Source organism: Xenopus tropicalis, chromosome 7, assembly GCF_000004195.4.
Source record: "Xenopus tropicalis strain Nigerian chromosome 7, UCB_Xtro_10.0, whole genome shotgun sequence".
In the NCBI taxonomy this organism is placed as follows: domain Eukaryota; kingdom Metazoa; phylum Chordata; class Amphibia; order Anura; family Pipidae; genus Xenopus; species Xenopus tropicalis.
The window spans coordinates 117,267,415-117,288,869 of NC_030683.2; the positions used below are offsets into that span (position 1 = coordinate 117,267,415).

The 21,455-nt window shown below is 42.6% G+C and overlaps 1 protein-coding gene across 2 annotated transcripts in view; it reads right to left on the minus strand.

Annotated features, from left to right (window-relative positions):
- The window catches only part of pold1 (polymerase (DNA directed), delta 1, catalytic subunit), a 50,118-nt gene that overhangs the window by 17,145 nt on the left and 11,518 nt on the right, over nt 1-21,455 (minus strand). For both annotated transcript variants that reach the window (XM_031905157.1, NM_001045739.1), the window contains 15 exons: nt 20,740-20,854; nt 19,415-19,544; nt 18,235-18,401; nt 15,272-15,376; nt 12,164-12,304; nt 9,876-9,986; nt 8,610-8,801; nt 7,490-7,578; nt 6,742-6,858; nt 6,190-6,303; nt 5,234-5,381; nt 2,127-2,222; nt 1,490-1,627; nt 777-952; nt 356-508 (listed from right to left, as the gene is read on the minus strand). In XM_031905157.1, coding sequence (XP_031761017.1) covers nt 356-508; nt 777-952; nt 1,490-1,627; nt 2,127-2,222; nt 5,234-5,381; nt 6,190-6,303; nt 6,742-6,858; nt 7,490-7,578; nt 8,610-8,801; nt 9,876-9,986; nt 12,164-12,304; nt 15,272-15,376; nt 18,235-18,401; nt 19,415-19,544; nt 20,740-20,854 — 1,992 coding nt within the window. The remainder of the gene's footprint in view (nt 1-355; nt 509-776; nt 953-1,489; nt 1,628-2,126; nt 2,223-5,233; nt 5,382-6,189; nt 6,304-6,741; nt 6,859-7,489; nt 7,579-8,609; nt 8,802-9,875; nt 9,987-12,163; nt 12,305-15,271; nt 15,377-18,234; nt 18,402-19,414; nt 19,545-20,739; nt 20,855-21,455) is intronic.

Sequence of the window (21,455 nt, forward strand, 5' to 3'; positions counted from 1 at the left end):
AATGACTACAGAGTAAGCTGACCCACAGGGGCCTGGGGGACAGTGGGGACCTGCTTCCTCTATAACTGCCCATGGGTGGCCAAATCAGGCAAAGATCTGCTTGTGTATGCCCAGCTTTACATTGATTGGGCTATTCTGTTGCACTCTAGTAACAGTAGAAAAGGATATGGCAGCTCACACCTTTAGAATTGGATATGCAAAGGAAGAAGAAGCTAGATCCTCATACTTAGCACAGTAGGTCTTATGCTGTCCCTGTACTGCACTACTTAACTCAGACCGAGATAGTAAGGCCAAGGGCACATCACAAGAATAAAGGACAAGCTAAACAGTAAGCAGTCGACTGTACCACCCCTACCTCTCTGCAAGCTCCACGTGGGCCTGTTTCCCTGCGTACTCATCAGCCGTCCGCGTCAACTCCTTTGTAATCACAAGCTGCGAGATATCTATCCGATTGCACAGCAAATCAGAGATCACGTCTTTAGCATGCTCCACGGCTCCCATAGGATCCCTCAAATATAAAGTAAAGTTAAAACAATGAACAAAGGTGGTTTTCGGGAGTTTTGCCTGCCCTGTTTTTCCCAACTTCCAAATGGCTAAAATTGCCCCTGGTGGCCCTTATTATTTATGAACTAGATATTTAAAAATATTCTTTGCGGTGAGTGAGCAGAGCCCCCCATACATGCTCTAACACACACACTCTAACACACACAGATACAACTAACTGCTTCTTTCAGCCCTGGTTACAGCAGTGAGAGCTACAATGCTGGGCTCCATACCGGTCAATCAGAATTTTCTGCAGACAAGTATTTATCAAATTGGCCACAAGTGGGCAGTTGTCTCTTCGCACAGTCTCTATTCCTTTGCAGTCCATCTTATCATGAGTATTGGCGCTGGATGAGAAGTACAGCCCGGCGTATCGCTTCTTGTTGATCAACAGGTAGGGAAAATAAACCTGGGAATCAGAAAAATATGTACGTATATGTATGGATAAACCCTAGAGTGCATTATATTGTACCAAACAAGTCAGGCCCTAAACAAGCCCCTAAATTCCTAGGTTTACAGCACAAAACACCACAAATTCTCAGGCCCAGGCTGGAAATCTGTGGGTTCTGGCAAATGCCAGAGGGGCTGCTTTAAGATGCCATAGACAGTCACTATTTATTGGGCTGCTGGGGGGGGCTGTTTGGGGCTCTGTGTATTTGTAAAGGCTTATTTCGGCTCACAGTCCAGATCTGCACATGCTGAGCACCATGCTGGGTTTAAGGGTATGCAGCACTGATTCTGGACACTGAGAATTTGGTAGGTGAGTCAGGCTGCACATTTTCTTGCTCCTATATAAAGGTGGGAGTCCACACCATAGTTGGCTGCTGTATGAGGAGGTTTGGAATGGGCCATTGGGACACCGGGAAAAAACCTGGTGGGCCCTATGGCCTCCACGGACCCAGGCCTAATCCCCTACCTGCCATAGGCCACAATGTTAAAGCCTTACCTTTTCAAATTCCAGTTTTATTGGAGGAGTAAAATGACTGGACACCCATTCTGCTGCCTCTCTTCCTATCTCCATGGCCTCCACCACGGTCTGCACCCCAAGTTTGCACATGACAGAATCCGTGTCGCCATAGATCACCTGTAAGCAAAACATAGCCTCTGGAGTATTGGCATTCTGATAAACAGTGCTAAAGTTCAGCAGAGGAGACCAGTGTCAGACCTAGGCCTTTTGCACAGGAATACAGATATCTGACCATAAATGAAAATGTATGTTGCCTTAGAATTCTGAACAGTCATGTGATAGCTGACATACATTAAAGATTAACGCTATAAGGATTTGTTGAGAGAATGATGAGTTGGCCATATACAACCAAAACCTGCTGGTTTGGGCCTGAATTGCCACCCACTTGCTGGGCCAAATTGAGCCGATCCAATCGTCTGATGGGGACCGCATCAACGTGCTGACACGATCCTCTGCAGACAGGAGTTTCATACATAGCAGACTATTATCTGCCCAGGTTTCAGCTGGGTATTAGGCAGGACCGTCGGTGGCAGGGTGGACTGAGTTGGCAGCTTTTTATTGGCCTAGGTTTGGCCAACTTCATTCCAAATCAAAGAGCAGTAAAGGAGACATTTACCTTGGCGTCAGCCTTATATCCATTGTCCAGAGTATATTTGGACTCAACCAGTTGCTTGGTTTTCTCGATCATCTGTCTGCCAAACCCGGTGACACTCTATAAAACAGCAGAGAGTTAATGTTTCCCACAGGGCTTCTCATAACATTCACATTCCTACAGACAGGGAAGGGATAAAACATACTAATATAGGGACTGCTTTCTTTCTGTCACGAAGCAGCAGTATTATCATGCTTTACGGCAATGATCACACATATCCCCAGGGCACACTGGTCAGAGATACTCTCTAGAATGGTTTACACCACTGCAGGATTTAGAGACCACGGGGCTCATTAACAAGCAGAGCACAAATCTCCCATGTTTCCATCCACAATGCATGTTTTTCCCACAATGCACTTATTTAAAGGGGATGCTCATCTTTAAGTTAACTTTTCTTTCTTATAGTTTTTAAATCAATTGCTTTCTTCTTCTCACTCTATCCAGTTTTCAGATGAAGGTCACTGACCCCAACATCCAAAAAACAAATAGAAGGCTACAATTTTATTGTTATTGCACTCATCTTTATATTAAGGCTCTCTCCTATGCATATTCCAGCCTCTCATTTTAATCAGTGTCTGGTTGCTAAGGTAATTTGGACCCTAGCAACTAGACAGCTGCTGGAATTCCAAACTAGAGGGCTGCAGAATATAAAGTATATAGGAACAAAACAGGACGAATAGGATGTCCAAGCAAAATTAAGATAAAAATGGTTATTAATAACCGAACTGAAGAAAACTTGAGGTATAGGATTATAGGACTGATGCAGGACTAATGCTTGGATGGACAAAATGATTGATTAAAGTGTTAAAGCTGATTGGTTGCTCACAATCAAACTGCATCTGTAGGTTTCTGCACGTGGAAATAAATATACTACCAGTCCTTTTTGGCGATACGGATTCCTTAGTAATAGTATCAGTGTCGGTCTCCTGAATGGATGGGGGTTCCCTAAACCAGAATAGTAATGTCTGGGACATAAAGAAAAATTTCTTGTAGTTTCCCCAATTCTCTGCCCACGGTGAGCCCATAAAACATAAGATCGGTTCCAAGTTTGTGCTGCCAGAAGTTCTTTCAACCGACGGTGAGGAAGTGAAGGTTAGACAGAAACACAGCGGTGATAATTCCCTTATGAAGCATCGTTTCTCTAAAAAAAAAGCTGAAAATCCCTGCCAGTGTGGGGCTACAGCATTAATTGTGTCAAAGAGAGGGTATTATAGGGAGCGAAACCATCAGGACGGTGCTGTTCTGCTGCAGCCTGCAACTATGTCTGAAGTCAGGCACTTGGAGCAAAGTGAATAGCACGGAATTCTCATAGTGATCTGAGGGCTCGGATTTATTACCTGATGGGGTGCCTACATTTTCTACTTATGTGAGCACAATACTTTTTATTGCAATAAATCTATGTGTGGCTTTGCCCTGTGGCAGTGCGCCCTTAGTGTTCATACACAGCACAGCAGGCCAGTCATTGTGCTGTTGGCACACACTATAACCATGTGTGAGGAGAAGATAAGGCAGCGGAGCACAACCCCCTGCAGATGCTCTCTCCCCTCTTTTGAAACACCTTGGGAGGATATGTGCTCAGCGCCTGGTTTTCCTCTCTGTATTTTGAAATGAAGGTTTGCAGCTTGAGCACTTGCATATCTGGGGGATGCCACACTGCCACAGGCTGATGCTTCTCTGATTGCTTTGCAGAGAGACTTCCTGCCAGTGGCACAGCTCTGCTCAGCTAGGGGGCAATACTGACACACTGTATATATTCATGTCAAACGCAAAGGATAAGAGCTCCCTCAGTCTCCATATTACATTTACTGCAAAAGCAACATTGTGGGGCCCTTTAACCATCTCTGGGGTTCAGAAAGTGACAGCTGCATTGTTTAACTGCCAGCCATCTCCAGAGGAGCAGGCCAAGACTGGGCATGTCAATAAGACATGTTGCAAGACTGTGCAAGTTGGGCACGGCATCCATTGAAACCCATTCACTGGCATCCAAACACACCTCCCCATAATTGTGCCTTGCATCAGGCAATCTGCGGGTAAGAGGGGGTTTGCTGTAAGATGCCATAGGCAGTCACTATTAATTGGGCCTCTGTGTACTTGAAATGCCAGGGACTAATTTGAATCTCAGCCCAGACCTGCCTTGCACTATAAATGGGTGCTGTGTCTGCCTTATTACATCAAGTGCAAATTACAGGGTGTACGGATTGGAGTGAATAACACCTGCCTTGATGGGGTTACTCTCAGGTCTTCCTTTAGAACGATGCACCAACTCGACTGACTTTCTGACTGTATTTTCCCTCTTTTTGTCACCTTCCCCTATACCAATCATTTAATTCCATGTTCTCTTTGTCTCTGCCCCTCGTGTCTTCTGTGATATTATCTCCATATTAACAATATATACCATATTCACTCCATATTACCCATGTACTCCATATTCTCTCCATATTACCGGACTTTAGCCGCCTCTCCTCATATTTCTTATTGTCCCTTTCCCAATCTTTTCTCCCACCCCACCCCCCTTCCCCAGTTTTGCTGTACTTGTCCCCATTCTGTTATGGTGCCTGCCTCTCTTTTGCTCTCCCACTGGGTTTATTCTGACTTTGCCCCCCTTTATATCCACATTATTGTATGCACATGTACATGTTGTAACTTTATTATAGAGTTCCCCAAATTCTCTGAAGAGCTGAAGCATTCCTAGAACTTGGGCTCAGCCTAAGTATTGCTCAAGTTCTGCAGAAAATAAAACGAAAGCAAATCAACACTTTATCTGCTACAGAGAAATCTCTTTGTGCCTTGTGCCACCATTTTGTAACATTTTCAAGTGACAACTGCCTGACAAGCACTTTAAGCAGAAAATGGGGTAATTTGAAGGCAATTTGGTCTCCAGACAGAAATGTCATCCCAAATCCCACTGCATTGCAGGTTTGGCCCGAAATTGTTCATACTGCTTGCTAAGTCTGTGCAATATCTACCTAGAATCTCAGTGCAAGTTAACCATTGCTTAGAAATCTAACGTATTTTCCATCTAATAAAGAATCTACTGTTAAAGACCAGGTCTTGGCATGTTTTAGCCTTACCTGCGATATCTCCAAGCAGGGCAGTTTGCCAACCTGTGCTCCTGTAAAACCATACACAGAGTTAGCGCTGACTTTCAGTGCCAGCTGACGCCCATCCAACACCTTTTGCTTAAAAGGGTCAGTCTCTTTCTTCAGTTCTGCCTTTGCCCTAAAACATAAAGATGTGAATTCAGCAATGGTCTCCATCTAGTTCTGAGATACAACTCCCAGCAATCTCTAAATTCCAATGTACAGGATAGTTACTGAAGAAATAGGCAATATAATATAGTGTGTCTCACTATATGAGTCAGAACAACTTTCAATACCAAATTCCAAAGTGAAACCTGGATGCAATTCATGCCTACTGTATGTGTGTATATTATATAGATACACACACACATATACATACATCAGTCACAAATTGCATCCAGGATTCAGTTTGGAATTTTGGTATTGAAAGTTGTAAGTGCAAAAAAAAGGGGCGAATGCAGCCTTTGCCCTTTGCAGACTGCATGGGGCATGTTGAATGAGTGTGACAAACACTGTATATGAGCGTAAACTAAGTGATGTATTTGCTGCTGTGTCTGGTAATAGATCCAAGTATCCAAATGATGCAGCTCGCCAGTGCCAAGTAAAAATCAGCATAAGGCCATGTCTTATAGTTTATCTTTTACCAAGATAGAAAAGCTTTAACCTATATACTGCACATGTCAATGGGGGTATAACTGTGTTTAAAGGGGCAGTAGCAGTGTGCTCAAAAGGAAGCACTGTTGCTGTGAGTGCAGTGATACTAGTGATACAAGTGGGTTGGGCAAGTATGAGCTGACAAATAGGCCCATTGTCTTCATATAGTTAAGAGGGCTTGATACATTAGGTGTCCTCACCACCTTTGGCTGGGTTGGGCCTGAGTTGAGAAGGGGAGGTTCAGGAAATTATCGACCTCACTACCAAAGACCCATAAATCTTGATTTACTCACCGTTTTCGGGCACATAACAAGTTTTCCAGAATTTCAGGAAGCAGTCCTTTCCTTATACTCGCCTTAACAAAACAATCACCAGTTGGGGTCTTGATAAAATCTTCAGGACTGAGGCTGGATAGTTACAGAGGACACAAAGGGTTAAAACAGAGGTGTTGCAGAGATTCAACAAGAACAGCTCTGGATTATTACTCTGTAAATTGGAGTCTTTGGGTTCCAGGAACAACTTTTAAGCAAGATTACAAGGTGTTTGGGCAATCCTGGCTGTACAAGCTAACAACTGCTTGTCTGCAAAGAGTAATGACATGAGGGTCACCGCATGGGATTTCCCAGCCTTCCCAACTAACATCGGACCAAACCCCAAATCAGATATTGATCAAAAAGGAAATGGTTGTGGCCACATACATGGGCCAGTAAGCTGCAGATGCAGTCAAGATTGTCATATGCATACAATGCTGAATATACATTGCCCATCTATATTAAGCTGTGTACAATCAGGTATCTGTGAAGCACTAAATCTCTGATACGTGGAACGGACAGCAGAACACTTACCCGTATTTATCTATGGATCCAGACTGCAACAGAGTGGTGTAGCAGAGATTATGGGCCATCATAATAGATGGATACAGAGACGAGAAATCAAGAGTGGCAATTGGCACATCATAATACCTGCAGTTAAATCATAGGCATGTATTTAGTGGATCCTATGGCAAACTCAAATAAAATCCAAATCCCACAATTCCCTGCACACCTGATGTCAATAAGGAAATGAACAGCACAGTGCAATGCATTGTGGGTTATGTAGTTCCTGCATGTTGTGTGCAAGCTGTGGAGAAGTTGTTACAATTTGTAACATCAGTGTTTTTTTCCCTCCTCCACCAGTGTTTCAAATGATGCAGAAAGAGAAGAATTGTTTTGCAGCTGGATTTCAGCATATAAAAATGGTATTTATTCCTACTTTTTGAAGGAACAGATTACAGTGATAGGGATATTAGGGGTTTGTGTGCTGTGTGGGGCTATCTAATTTTGGTTCAGTATCTGGAGTTCCCCTTTAATTCAAAATACTCAAAAAGTGTCTCCCAGCCGCAGCTATCCAGCATATAAAAATATATGCAGTATGTTATAAAAATTTTTTAAATAAGGAGTATCTCTTTGATGTCAGCATTTCTGCAGTGTGTACTCTGATAAGCAGCTCTATAAAGCAGTGCTAATAAAGAAGCTGCCAATATAATGTGACTCAGTATCCATACGGCTGTGCCCCCCCATCTGGTGAAAGTGACACATTGTATAACGTTCTTACCCTTTCAGGGGTTCAATGACTGTAGCCCCAGTGTAATCTTCACCTCCCTCTGACTTGACCACGGGCATCACCAGGTCTTGTTTCATGGCCTAAAGTATCCCAAAATGAAATCAAATTGAAAAAAAAATCAGCAAATAAAAAGAGTTTGATAATTGGCAGGAACACTAAAGTCATTCTAAATACACAAAATACAAAAATTAAACTTCACATTGTCCTTTTCAAGGTCTACCACATCCCCTCAACAATTTGCCAGTTATGAACTGCAGGTGGCACTGTTGCTTAAAATTCAATAAAGTAGCAGGGCGACAACTCACAATATCTAGAAAACAAAAAAAAATAATGTAAACTGCAAGTGTGCTCGGCAAAGTTACATGAGTTTACAGTTTCTGGAGCTGCAGCCAGTGTATACTTAGGGCGAAGTCACATGGGACGTTTTTTAAAAATGTGGATTTGTACGTTAATGCGCACAAAATAAAGCCCTGTTGAGAATAATGTTATATGCACTATAGCAATTCCTACAGGGCCTTTGCAAGCAGATATTTACAACAGAACGGCAGTGCTTGCCTATAGGCAGAAACACCTATACGTCGAGGAAATGCCATACCCTTGAACTCTATGGGATCAACATGTTTGGAAATACACTTCACTGAAATACACAGCGTATTTTCAATATGGCGGTCCAACTCTTGCAAGATGTATTGCGCATATAAGTATTTGTGGCTTGTATGCTGGTGACGTAATTATGTAGCGAATTGTTGATCAGTCCGGCTACATTTTGCATGTAAATTGCTTTTTATCATGTGCGTGTGTTTTCTCTGGCGTATTTATGCTCGGCCGGTGACCTCTTTAGTAAAAGCAGGGGTGGAGCTAGTTACAGGATTTAATAAGAGTAAAGTATTATCAGAAGTGCATACATGAGTTTCAAAAGAAATGATGTATATATGGTGGCATAAACCAGCTCCCTGCAACTGACACAATAACAGGATAATTGTTCATTTTGGGGGTTATGCTGCTGTAACAAATTGATAATTTTTAACATGTTCTAATAGCCCCCAAACCCATTACTGAAAACTACAGACAATCATAGGGTGATTCTTAAAGTGTAATGAAAAGCTCGAACCTGTCTTAGAAGCTGAGACACCACTTTAATCTGCTGGCCGCGAGACAGCAGGTAGCTGAGAGGAACGCCAGTCACGCGCGCCATTTCCATGTAGTTGATGACGCACATAAGTTTCTCCATGAGCCGAAGGGGCAAGTAGGCATCCTTCAGGCAGTAAACTGCCAGTCGCCTGCGGGTCTGCTCGTTGCCATTCTGGCACAAAACAAGATAGGATCAAGATATTATATTATAAGTTTATTATACGTGATTTGGCAGCCATAACATTTCTACTATGGAATAACATGGAGGTTTCTATTTGCCTTCAAATGTTTTCTGTGTTTTTAGGACACTGCTCTAACGAGACAAACTCTATGGCTTCATCTATCAGTTGTGTAACTAAACAGGAAGCAAGGGAGTGAGGGGGACCTGGGGGATCCGGACCGCAGGATCTGCTTCCACTACAGATCTAATAAGTACCCCCCCTTCCCAGGAGCTCTATTACCTACCCAGCGGGAGTGGGGGGACATGGGGGATCCGGACCGCAGGGTCAGCTTCCACTACAGGTCTAATAAGTACCCCCTTCCCAGGAGCTCTATTACCTACCCAGCGGGAGTGGGGGGACATGGGCGGACAGGAGTGAGGGAGAGGTAGGTACTAAAGATTTTTTCTGCTTGGGGGGTGCAATGCATCATTATTACGCCGCTGTCACAAATGCCCTTTGTAAAGTCTAATAGTGGTGCAGATCATATTTCATGCCACCACTGGGCTAACCTGTGACCCTCCACCTAGAACTGCCAAAGAATGATGGAAGTTGATGTTTTTTAGTCATCTGACGGACCCTAGTAATGAGCGCTTTCAATAACATTCTTTCCTGAGCATTAGGCTAACAGCCAATCACAGTGGAATTCTATTTTGACATAAACAAAATTGCCCAATATAACAATAACAACGGTATTGTTATTTTTTACATCTACTGAAATTAGTTCCATTGGGATAGATATATATATATAGAAAGGCTGCTGTGTCAGCCGAAACGTTAGACACCAGACTAATAAATTCTTTATTTTTTTGTAAGACCTGTGAGTGCGGGATATTTTTTGCGCTATCTCTTCCTTGACATTCTGCACCCAGGCATCTGAGCTTCTTAAATGAGACGTGAGTGCCTGATCCTTTCCAATTATATATTATATATATATATATATATATATATATATATTATATAGGGCATAATTTCCTTTTAACAGCGGTGCCAACCAGATCATGCCAGCCTACACAGACTTAGGGTACCTGTAAGTCAGTAATAATGGAGTGCTGCACATCTTCCTTCTGTTCTTGCAGGAAATGGAAACTCACAGCGTTTAATGTATAAGATCGGAGCTTATAATCTCGCAGCAGAACCTGAAATGAAGGAGCAGAGTAAAATTAGACAAAATTTAGTAATAAAAGAACACTTTGCCCTTGACAAATAGTGAATAAGTAATTCCCAAGAGCCACTCCAGAGCGGACTGCGGGGGTGGATAACCAGCAGCTGAGCCCCTTTCCCTCCAGACATGCACACTGAAATATCCCCCTTGCCCTGACACTAGCACTATGCCTTATTGCAGCTTGCTGGATTTAACACCAGTGGCTTTTAAAGAATCTGTATGGGCCTCAGCTTGCCCAATGGTTCCACAGACGTCAGCATTGTGTTATACTCCTGCTCCCAAGCATATGGTATAGTGGATTATTTGTCCACTGGTAAAAAAAAGTGTAGTTAATATCAGTTAGTCTTTTGGATAAACAGTAACTGTTTTTCTCCCTTGGGACACAGGTCCTGAGGGTATAAGTAGAATCTCTGCCATAAAGCAAGGCATGGCCTCTGCTATTTACCAGAAAGAGACTGAAGACAGTTAAATGAATATGGGAAATTAGACCCCCCCACGCTCCAAGCAAACACAAAAAGGCACAATCTGTTTTCCTGCTGTAAAGCAAAAGTTTGTTCCCCAAACAATATCTAACTATACACAATATTATGTATTAATTTCAGCCAAACTGAAAAATATTTTTATTCTGACAATAGCATCTCTTAAAGTCGATAATTCCCTGGAAACGTACATCTGGCAACAGCCACAGGTAATAGGAGTGTTTACCTCTTGCTAAACAGGTACGAGTGCCAGGAAAACGTCACAGAGTGCCAAAACCCGCCCGCTCAATGATATAGTCATCTCTTTGAGAGATGAGACAATAATAATCAGTTATAAAGAATTTCCCCTTTTCTCTAGTCAATACATACCTATCTGACCTTCCTGATAACTCCCAAACACAACATTACTATACAAACAGCTATCATAAAGCAAGTGTGCTGTACCTGTGACTGATAGCACTGCAACCTCTTTACATTATCACGGCTCCATTTAAGGGCAAAAGGTAGAACGTATAAAATCCAGTCAAAAGATTCTATTGGTCCGGATACAAGTGCAAAAGGACAAATGGGGTGCATCCCTGTACTATGGCACCAGAAAGGCCCGCAACTCATTAAACTCAGTGTGTGTGTGATGAGTAGCACGGGACGCGCCCTTTAGTACTGAAATCGGGCAGATGTCGATCGGGCAGGTTAAAAATTTAGTCAGATCGAGGACCGCATTGGCTCGTTGATACGGTCCCTGAACCAACTGCGCCTATGCCCATCGTTCTAATTCAATCGTTTGGCCCCAGGGCCATAAGACAAAATTAGCCCGATATCGCCCACCCATAGGTGTGGGTTATGTCACATCTCCCCCCTTCTAAAGTCACTGACTAAGAGGTTAGAGAGCTGTAAAGGTTGAAGTAGTGTTCTGGCTATTATGTAAGACACCTGTCCACTCCAGCCTTTATAGATTAAATTTTTGCCTAACTATATTGAAAACTATTTTTTATTTTGCACTATTTGTTTTACCCAGTTTCATTTCTACACTGAACTGTACCATTAATATGCCAATGACAACGGCTCCTGAACACAGGGGATTGCTGAATAATCAGACCAACACACTAAGAACTGAAAATGCAGCATGGCAGCTTTGCCTTTGGCCTAAAAGCTGCCTTCTCTCCTATGAGCAAAAAATATTGCCTTTGAGAAATGAACTGAAAACCAGGATTTCCTCTTTCGTTTCGTGAATTCATATATGGGAGCTGCTTGCCCAAAGCCAATATTACTATACTAACTGCTGTCATAAAGTGAGTAACTAATGACGCTGTATCTGTATATAATCGCTCTCCATAGATCAATGAATGGAAAAGGAGTAGATATGGGCAGTTCTTGTGAGGCTGGAATGCACGCACACTAACATGAGCTCACAGCTTTGTAAATCATCCCAAGCGCTTTCTCTATCTCTGTGTTTTTGCCTGTCGGGATATTGGGTTATGCAGTTCAACAGCTACTTTATGTAACACTCATTTTCACAATTAAATCTGATGCCCTTGCCAGCTAATCTGTGCAAGAGTTCCAGCACCACCAACAGCTGCCCATCCCTGTGCCCCATAGGCACCAGCTAATGCGACTATAAGCATCTGAAGATAAAGAGTAATGGTATAAGCACACAAAGCAAAACGCCTGGTACCTGCAGCAAGTCAAACTGAACCCGACCCTCTGTATTAATGACTTTATTCTCCCGCCGGCCCATCTGTTTCGACTGGAAGGAAGAATCTCTGATAACGGATTTCATAGATCGGATTCTACCGAGAAAGGGGAAATTAGGGACCTGTAAGAGAAACAAAGTTAGAGGATTTCCAAAAGGAACAATACAATACTTCATACAGGAAAGGCAATTAAAAGCCTAAAATAATTATGTTATAATTTATGTACCTTATGCACAGTATGCCCAATATTCACCCACAGAAGCCCAGGGCATCTTAAGTGCAGTGCTGTTAATGCCAGGAAGAGGGCTAACCATGATCAGACACATATGGAACCAAGAGGGGCAGATACCAAGCAGGAACCACACTGTATAGAGCTGATTTACTCTACCCTGGTTGTTTGTATATGGTACCTTGTTGTATTATTTGCCCATAAAAAATAATTTCCCTTAGAGAACTTGCACACTGGGTAAGGAGGTCACTGGCCTGAAGAGCACACAATCTAAAGGTGGCCATACACGCTTAGACCTGCTCGCTTGGCGAGGACGCCAAGCGAGCGGATCTTCTCCCGATATCCCCACCTATGGGTGGGCTATATCGAGCTAATTCACGCTAATTTTGACCTGGGGCAAACAATCGAATTATAACGACGGGTATAGGCGCTGTCGGTTCGAGAACCGCATCAACGAGGCAATGCGGTCCTGCCCAATCAATAATCGGCAGATTTCATACACGGGCCAATAAGCTGCCGAGTTGGTCTAAGGGATCGATATTGGCAGCTAGAATCAGCCCGTGTATGGCCACCTTAAATAAGTGGATAAAATACTGGCATTCACAGGGCTTGGGAAGAAGGAAAGGGAGGAGCCAAATGTTACCCCCAGGAAGAGTGCTGGATAAAAAGGACTATGCCACCAGTAGTAAAAGTATAGGGGGACTAGGGCCAGGTTTGAGTGGCTAGATGATCAGTTTAGTTTTGGTAAACTCAATTTTAAAGGGTGTTGATCAATTCAGGAGACAATAGCTAGGAGACAGAATTTTGGGGGATTATGAAAAGATGCTTAATGGAGAAAGAAAAGTAAAAATCAGTGGGGGTGCAAAATGTTAGGCACCCCCAGCTACTGTAATCACTTGGCCCGGGCTGGTGCTCCTGTTAGGATAAAACTGCACTATCCCAGGGTAGCTGGGAGTGATCCTCTTTGCTCTGTCTTCATTCTTCAGAATGCCAGGTCGGACACTTGCACAGTAGGGTGAAAATGGCGACTTTATTGTTAAACTTCCGCATTGCACTCTATGGTGCGTGTACAAGTGCCGCGTAGACAGAAGGAAGAGGATCGCTCCCTCGCAGTTACCCCGGGCTGGTGCTAATATTCTCATATTTTACAAGAGGGGGTACAATACTTATTATAATACAGAGAAAGTGATAGACATTACATCACCAAGCACAGTTTACAAGGATATAATTTACAGGATATCTATGGCCCGTGCATGACAGCACCCAGGCAGACACAATACAATACAGATTATATAGTAACTGAAATTGCTTTATGTGCATTTAATAATGGATTTTGGTGGAACTTCCCTTTTAAACTGGATATTAATCATATTATAGAAGAAAGCATCTGCATTATTAACATTTAAACTGGAACCTGTGGGTACAAAGTTAGTGATTAATTTAAGAGTTTGCCAAATGCAAAGAGAAGTGTTTTTTTTTTTCTTTTAAAGGGGAAGTCCACCCAGACACTGTTTTCAGCATACTGAAAGAAAATGCCATTTGAAGCACCTTTCCAATATAGATTGATTAAATATACAATTTCTACATGGAATTAAAGTTGAAAGCAGCATTTGTTTATACATTTATTCCTTTCTGTTCTCCAGTTCAGTCTCTTTAAACAGTGGAAGTAAGATAACCTGCGGGTCAGTTGGCTCTGCCATATTCTTTCAAGAGTCAAAATCAGCAGAGGAGAGAATCTAATCAGCCAAACAGATACTCCTTTCCACTGCAACTGCATTTACAAATCACTTCAAAACCTTTTAATTAATATGCAAATAACGTATATTGGAAAGTTGCCTAGAATAAGATTTTCTTTCATTATGCATTAACAGACTGAGCGGAGATCCCCTTTAAGGGTTTGAACTTGTGCACTTTACATGACGTGCAGTATGCACAGGTAACATAGTATGACATACAGTGAACTTCCAAATAGCGCCTCAGTTTTCATGATGCTGTTTGGATTTGTTCCTATGCACAGGCGTTTTCTTGAACATTTGACGCACCCTTAAGTGCACCTAAATACATATATATGTGATTTGAGGCACTCAGCATGCATTTTTAGATGCATAAGAGCCCTAACAAATTGCCCCCCAGCTGTCTTCGTCCTTAGGGCTATGACACACAGGGCTACTTGTTGCGGCTAAAAAATGCCATATAATACCCTGCCATAGACAATACTGAGAAACTGAGAAGCCTCTGCTAAAACACACGTAGAGACAATTATCAGTAAATGACCAGCATTGTCTTTTTTGTAGCTGTGACAAGTAGCTGCTACTAGTAGCTCCGTGTGTCTTCACCCTAAGGGCTGTGGCAGACAGGGAGACTAGTCGGCCGTGACAAATCTCCCTTGTCGCGGGCGACTAGTCTCCCTGAAATACCATCCCACCGGCGAGCATGTAAATCGCCGGTGGGATGGTATACATGGCGCTGCGATTTCGTATGCCATTCCACTGGCGAATTTACATACTCGCCGGTGAGATGGTATTTCGGGGAGACTAGTCGTCAGAGACAAGGGAGATTTGTTGCGGGCAACTAGTCTTCCCGTCTGCCACAGCCCTAAGGGAGGCTGTTATAAATCTTTGAAACCACGGCCGACTAGTCTCCCTGAAATGCCATCCCACCGGCAAGAATGTAAATCGCCGGTGGGATGGCATATTCGTCGCTTTGGTTTTACGAAAGCGCCCGAGAGTGCCTCACAAGAAAACTTATGGCAACTTCAGAAAAACGAAGCAACGCATATGTCATCCCACCAACAATTTACATTCTTGTCTGGCTTCATGGTAGCAGTTTAGTTTTTTTTAATGTTAGAGGAGCTTGTTACCTTGAGAGTCTGGGCCCTGTTGATCAGGTACGGCATATCGAAGTTCTGAATGTTGTATCCAGTAATAATATCCGGGTCGATAGTGCGAACAAAATCGGCCCAAGCCTAAAGGAAAGACAGCCCATTATTATTACTGTTATGCAGTTTGAATGCACTGACCAGCAAGTTTTGAAGTAACAGTGAAACTGAAGACACTGCCATATATTATTAAGTAACAGTAAATCTGTGCCCTTATACTCCCCTTATGCCAGAGGTTCTCAAACTGTGGATTTCCCTTAGCACTTTCTGGGCTGAAAACCATTTGCTTATTGAAAATATTTGCTTTGCTACTGACGGAATATCTAATATTGTATGCCACTGTATTCATGGTAAAACAATCAATAGAAATAATAGTTATAAAAAGAGAAAACCACTTGCTGCTGGTGATATGGGGGGGAGGGTGCAGTGGTTGTATGGAGCATTATTTGTGCCATTGGACTATTCAGTGATAGTAGTGCTGAGCTAAAATGTTCAGATGCACTATACTGGTGCTGTCCAACTGGCATCCAGCCGCTGCTCCCCCTTGTGTGGCCCCCACCTCTCTGGCTGCTGTGACTGCTTACCTTTGTGTAAGCTTTAAATGGTACCAGTACTGAGATTAACTAGCCCCTGTATTATTTACACCTCCAATTCAAGCTGTAAGCCCCTATATTATTCAGACATGTAAGACCCTGCATTGTTCACATGTGTAAGACCATGCATTGCCAACACATTTAAGCACCTGCATTGCTCACAATTTTAAGCCCCTGTACTGTTTACACCAGTAAGCACTGCCTGTGTGTGCTATACCCTGCCTGGGTGCGCCATACTCTGCCTGCCCTATGCTGCCTGTGTGTGCCACACTGCGCCTGCCCTATGCTGCCTGTGTGTCATACTGTGCCTGCCCTACGCTGCCTGTGTGCCATACTGTGCCTGCTCTACGCTGCCTGTGTGTGCCATACTGTGCCTGCCCTATGCTGCCTGTGTGTGCCATGCTGCCTGCCCTATGCTGCCTGTGTGTGCCATATTTTGCTTGCCCAACCCTGCCTGTCCTATACTGCCTGTGTGTGCCATACTGTGCCTGCCCTATGCTGCCTGTGTGTGCTATACTGCCTGCCCTATGTTGCCTGTGTGTGCCATACTGTGCCTGCCCTATGCTGCCTGTGTGTGTGTGCAATACTCTGCCTGCCCTATGCCACCTGTGTGTGCCATACTCTGCTTGCCCTACCCTGCCTGTGTGTGCCATGCTCTTCCTGCCCTATGCTGCCTGTGTGTGCCATACTCTGCCTGCCCTACCCTGCCTGTGTGTGTGTGTCATACTCTGCCTGCCCTACCCTCTCTATCTAGATGAAACATATTTCCACCACTATCAGGCACTGCCACATTTCTTCTGTCCCTAACAGGCACATCCACATTCCTTCCGCCATTTAAAAGAACTCCCACGTTCCTTACACCACTAGCAAGAACTGCCATGGTCCTTTCTTCCTCATTGTTGCCATATTATTCAGCATATGAACAGCCATGGCAGCTTCCAAAACAAAATGGGACTCATAGCTTTCCTGCCCTGGAAATGTATGGGACAGTTACTGGCAAATTGGAGGCAGATTGTGGTTATCACTGGAGTTTACTGGGAGTCGCTTAGGTCCAGTCATCACATTATTTCAGGCAGCAATGTAGGGCCTGGGTAATAAACGAAGGCTGGGGCCTCTATCTGAGCTATAACAAAATTACTTCTATTGAACACTTGCCCTGCTACTATATCACAGATCCTAACTCCAGCCCAAACTTTACATTACAGTCATTTTGAAGCCAGGTGTGGCTACTGCTGGCATCTCACATCTCAGCACAGATTTATGCATTTCTGTTCAAAGCTATTTATAAAGAAGACAGATGGTAAGAGGCAGTAACACACATACACAAGCCCAGTGTTGGTTTCCTGACAGGATTCCAAGGATCATGAATATATAAAAAAAAAAAAAGTGTGTGTAGGAGTAATATGTTATTTATTTATGATATGGTAGATGGGGAAGTTGGAGAATAAGTGGGATAAGTAAACAAGGATTGGAGAGCTTGTATTGATTTTATTTGTATAACCTAAAAGCAGATAAGAAGTGGAAAGTAGGGTTGTATAGTAGAGGGAAAGTTCCAGGAAAAGAAGTGAATTTGGCAACAGGTGGAAGTGAACAGGTACAATAAGGGGGAAGACACACAGAGCTATTAGTAGCACCTACTTATCACAGCTATAATGGTGATCGTTTACTGATAACTGTCTCTACGTGTGTTTTAGCAGAGGCAATTCTCAGTATTGTCTATGGCAGGGGATTTTCTGGCATTTAGTAAACGTGACAAGTAGCTGCTACTAGTAGCTCTGTGTGTCTTCTCCCTAAGAGGTGAGAGTTACCTGTGGATATACTACAGGTTAGGTTGGTGTGTGCATACATTTGTTTTTGTTCTAGAATCTGCTCTGTGTGCCTGAATTCGGGCCGACACGGTGGATCTGGGTGCAAGCACATCAGAAAACAGGAGAGTAGGGTTAAAATAAAGCAAGATTATTAGGGTTTATACATAAAGCATCTAGAATGCATTTGCCTTGCGTCGTGCTTATATGAGCTCACATCCAGCAATGAGAGAGTTAAATGAGCTCCTTTTATCCAATGGAACTGTATCCACAGCATCTCAGATTAACACTGAAGCATAAAATATTGTTTGTGCTCAGTTCTTTATGCATTCCGCACTAATCTTCTCTGCTGCATGGCAAAAATTGGCTTAGAATAGATCTGTCTCTAACATTCTAAAACTTTATGGAAAGACTTGAATTTGATAAATGAGTTGAAAGCTGTTTGACAAATTCAGGGTAAACTTTAAAAATATAATGTGGAAAGGTGGAGTTATTTGCACGGATTGTGCTACTAGCAGGACTCCAGTTGTAGCAGCGGCAGTTTTACCTTGAGAAGTGCATCTTCCCGATCAAAGCAGAGCACCTGGGAACCCACAATGCTTGAGCAAGTGCCCAGCGTGAAGACATTGCGAATGAAGGCATCCTTTTCTCCTTGGCGCAGCACCATATTAGCAATCTGGATCACCGGATCCTTGTCAGGCTCAGGGAAAACACCTGGAAAAAGTTGTGTATTCAATAAACATGAAAGGGCGGATACCCCTACTTTTAAAAGGGTTCATTTTTTTCCTATTAAAATAAAAATGTATGAAGGCAATTCACACAATATTCTATGGTCTATATAGAATGTCTATAGTCTATATTTAAAAGAAAAAAAACAAATATCTTTAAGGGTAAGGACCTACAGAGCAGTTCAGTCGCCCACAATAGATCTCGCTATCGTTGGCGACTAACGGCTCTGAAATGGCTTTCCACTAGGAGTCACCTGTGGAAACCCGTTGCATCACAGAGATCTATCATGGGCAACTGAACCGCTCCGTGGGTCCTTACCCTTAAGTACTAATTACCCCAAACTAGATTACCCACAGTTTGCCGAAGTGTGAAGACACACAGAGATACTTAGTAGCAACTAATTGCCACAGCTACTAAACACCAGAAAATATTCTGCCTTAGACATTACTGAGAATTGCCTCTGCTAAAACACACATAGAGACAGTTATCAGTAAATGATCAGCATTGTCTATTTTTGTAGCCTTGACAAGTAGCTGCTACTAGTAGTTCCGTGTGTCTTTACCCTAAGTGCAAGAACCCACAGAGCGTTTGAGTCGCCCACGACAGATCTCTGCTATCATGGGTGACTTAACCACTCAAAAATGGCTTTCCACCGGCGGCAACAATAGGAGTCACTGGTGGAATCCCTTCTGGGAAATTATCTTTTCCAGTTCTTCTCCAAATAGCCAACTGCCTTTGAAGGGAAGTGACGTCAGTGACTTCTTTTTGAACTAAGATCTGCTGTCCTTTAACCACAGGGTTTTGAAGATTGAAAAACTGATTAGATTGGTACAGTGTAGGGATTAACCCGGAGTGGACACATCCCTTAATTTGTTATTCAAGTGTCCTGCCTCCTGGAGGATGGAGCTTAACCCCATGTTCCGTGTCCCACTAAGACAACAACTACACCCAAGAAGAGTCAAAGCAAGGTAACAGAGAAAAAATAAACAGCACATTACCTTTCCTGCCGGCGCATTCAATATCAAAGCTTAGAACTCGTAGAGGAGCGATTTTCTGCCAATCCCCTTCTGCAGGATGACTGATCAGATCAGCCCAGCTGATGTCCACCTCTATCTGAGCCAGGGACACCTGCAGCACAGCCACACAGACATTACAAAACCTGCCTACTGATTCTACAGCCTATTAAAGGAACAGTAACATCAAAAAATTAAAGTGTTTTAAAGTAATTAAAATATAATGTGCTGTTGCTCTGCAAAAAAATGGTGTTTTTGCTTCAGAAAAGCTTCTATATAAATAAGCTGCTGTGTAGCCATGGGGGCAGCCATTCAAGCTGGAAAAAAGGCACAGGTTACATAGCAGATAACTAGTAGATAAGCCCCATATAATGGGGATTTATCTGTTATCTGCTAAGTAACCTGTGCCTTTTCTCCTTTGAATGGCTGCCCCCAGGGCTACACAGCAGCTTACTTATATAAACTATAGTAGTCTTTCTGAGGCAAACACACCAGTTGTAGCAATGCAGGGCAGCAGTACATTATATTGTAATTACTTTTATACATTTTCATTTTTTGGTGTTACTGTTCCTTTAAAGGGGCAGTATACCCAATTGTTCAACATTAATTCAATGAATAGAGTTAGCCTATTGCTTTAATAACAAAACAATCACCATGTTTGGTCCTTGAGAGGTAGATAATTAACTAGCTAGTTAGATGCTAACAAATAAACGACAAAAGGGAGCAATTTGTATACTGGTTATCTACCTCTCAAGGACCAAATATAGAGTACCTTCACTTTCTCTCTTTAAGAAAGAACAAAAACCATAGATTTGTCAGGATTAAAACAGGTAAAAAGTATGTTCAGCACTAGTCCTATCCATTGCACTCATGTGGAACAGGGCAATATGCCTCCACTTTAAAGGGGTGGTTCACCTATAACAACTTTTAGTATGTTATAGAATGGCCAATAAGCAACTTTTTAATTGGTCTTCATTATTATTTTTTTTTTATATAGTTTTTGAATTATTTGCCTTCTTCCAACTCTTTCCAACTTTTAAATTGGGGCAGCCAAAAAACGATTGCTCTGTGAGTTACTATTACTTTTTATTACTTATTTTTCTAGGTCCTCTCCCTGGTTGTGAAGGTAATTTGAACCCTAGCAACCAGATAACTGCTGAAATTCCCAACTAGAGAGTTGCTGAACAGAAAGTGAAATAATTCAAAATAAAGACCAGTTGCAAATGGTCTTTGAATATTATTTTCTACATCATACGGAAAGTTAACACAAAGGTGAAAAACCCCTTCAAGGATTAGTTCTTTCCCCTTACCTTGCTAGGATTTTCTTTAGAAGGCCCTTCATCTTGTGATTCTTTACGCAAACGGTATTTGCCTGCAGGGAGTTCGATCCAATTACACCCAACAATATCATTGTCCACCATAAACCTGTGACAGATGTCATTAAATACTATTAAATATTCTAATTGAAAAAAAAAAACAAACATACACAATAATAATTTGTAATGTTCCATGTGGCCAGGCTACTTTCTGTTTATGGCAATGGGCAGCAAGAGAGGCAAATCAGTGGTTAAATGATTAAAGGGATTATGTCATGGTTTTTATGGATTACTTTTTATTTCTAAATGACACTGTTTATATAGCAAATAATTCCCCATTTAAAACGTTACTCTTGAACCAACAAATTTATTTTTTTAGCTGTAAGATTGGTGTGTAGGCGCCATCTCAGTGCATTGTGCCTGAGTCTGAGCTTTCAGCCAGCGCTACACATTAGAACTGCTTTCAGCTAACCTATTGTTTCTCCTACTCCCATGTAACTGGAGGAGTCCCAAGCCGGACTTGGATTTCTTACTATTGAGTGCTATTCTATTACCTACTGGGAGCTACAGTAAGGACTGCAGGGGTCTCTTTTTGGCAGTACACTTGTGCCTCCATGCCTACAAGGAATTCCATTGGGAGCAACTTTCAAGGGTGGGACAAGCAATACATTGCTCACGACCCATTCACTTGAGTAATGAAAAAAGTCAGG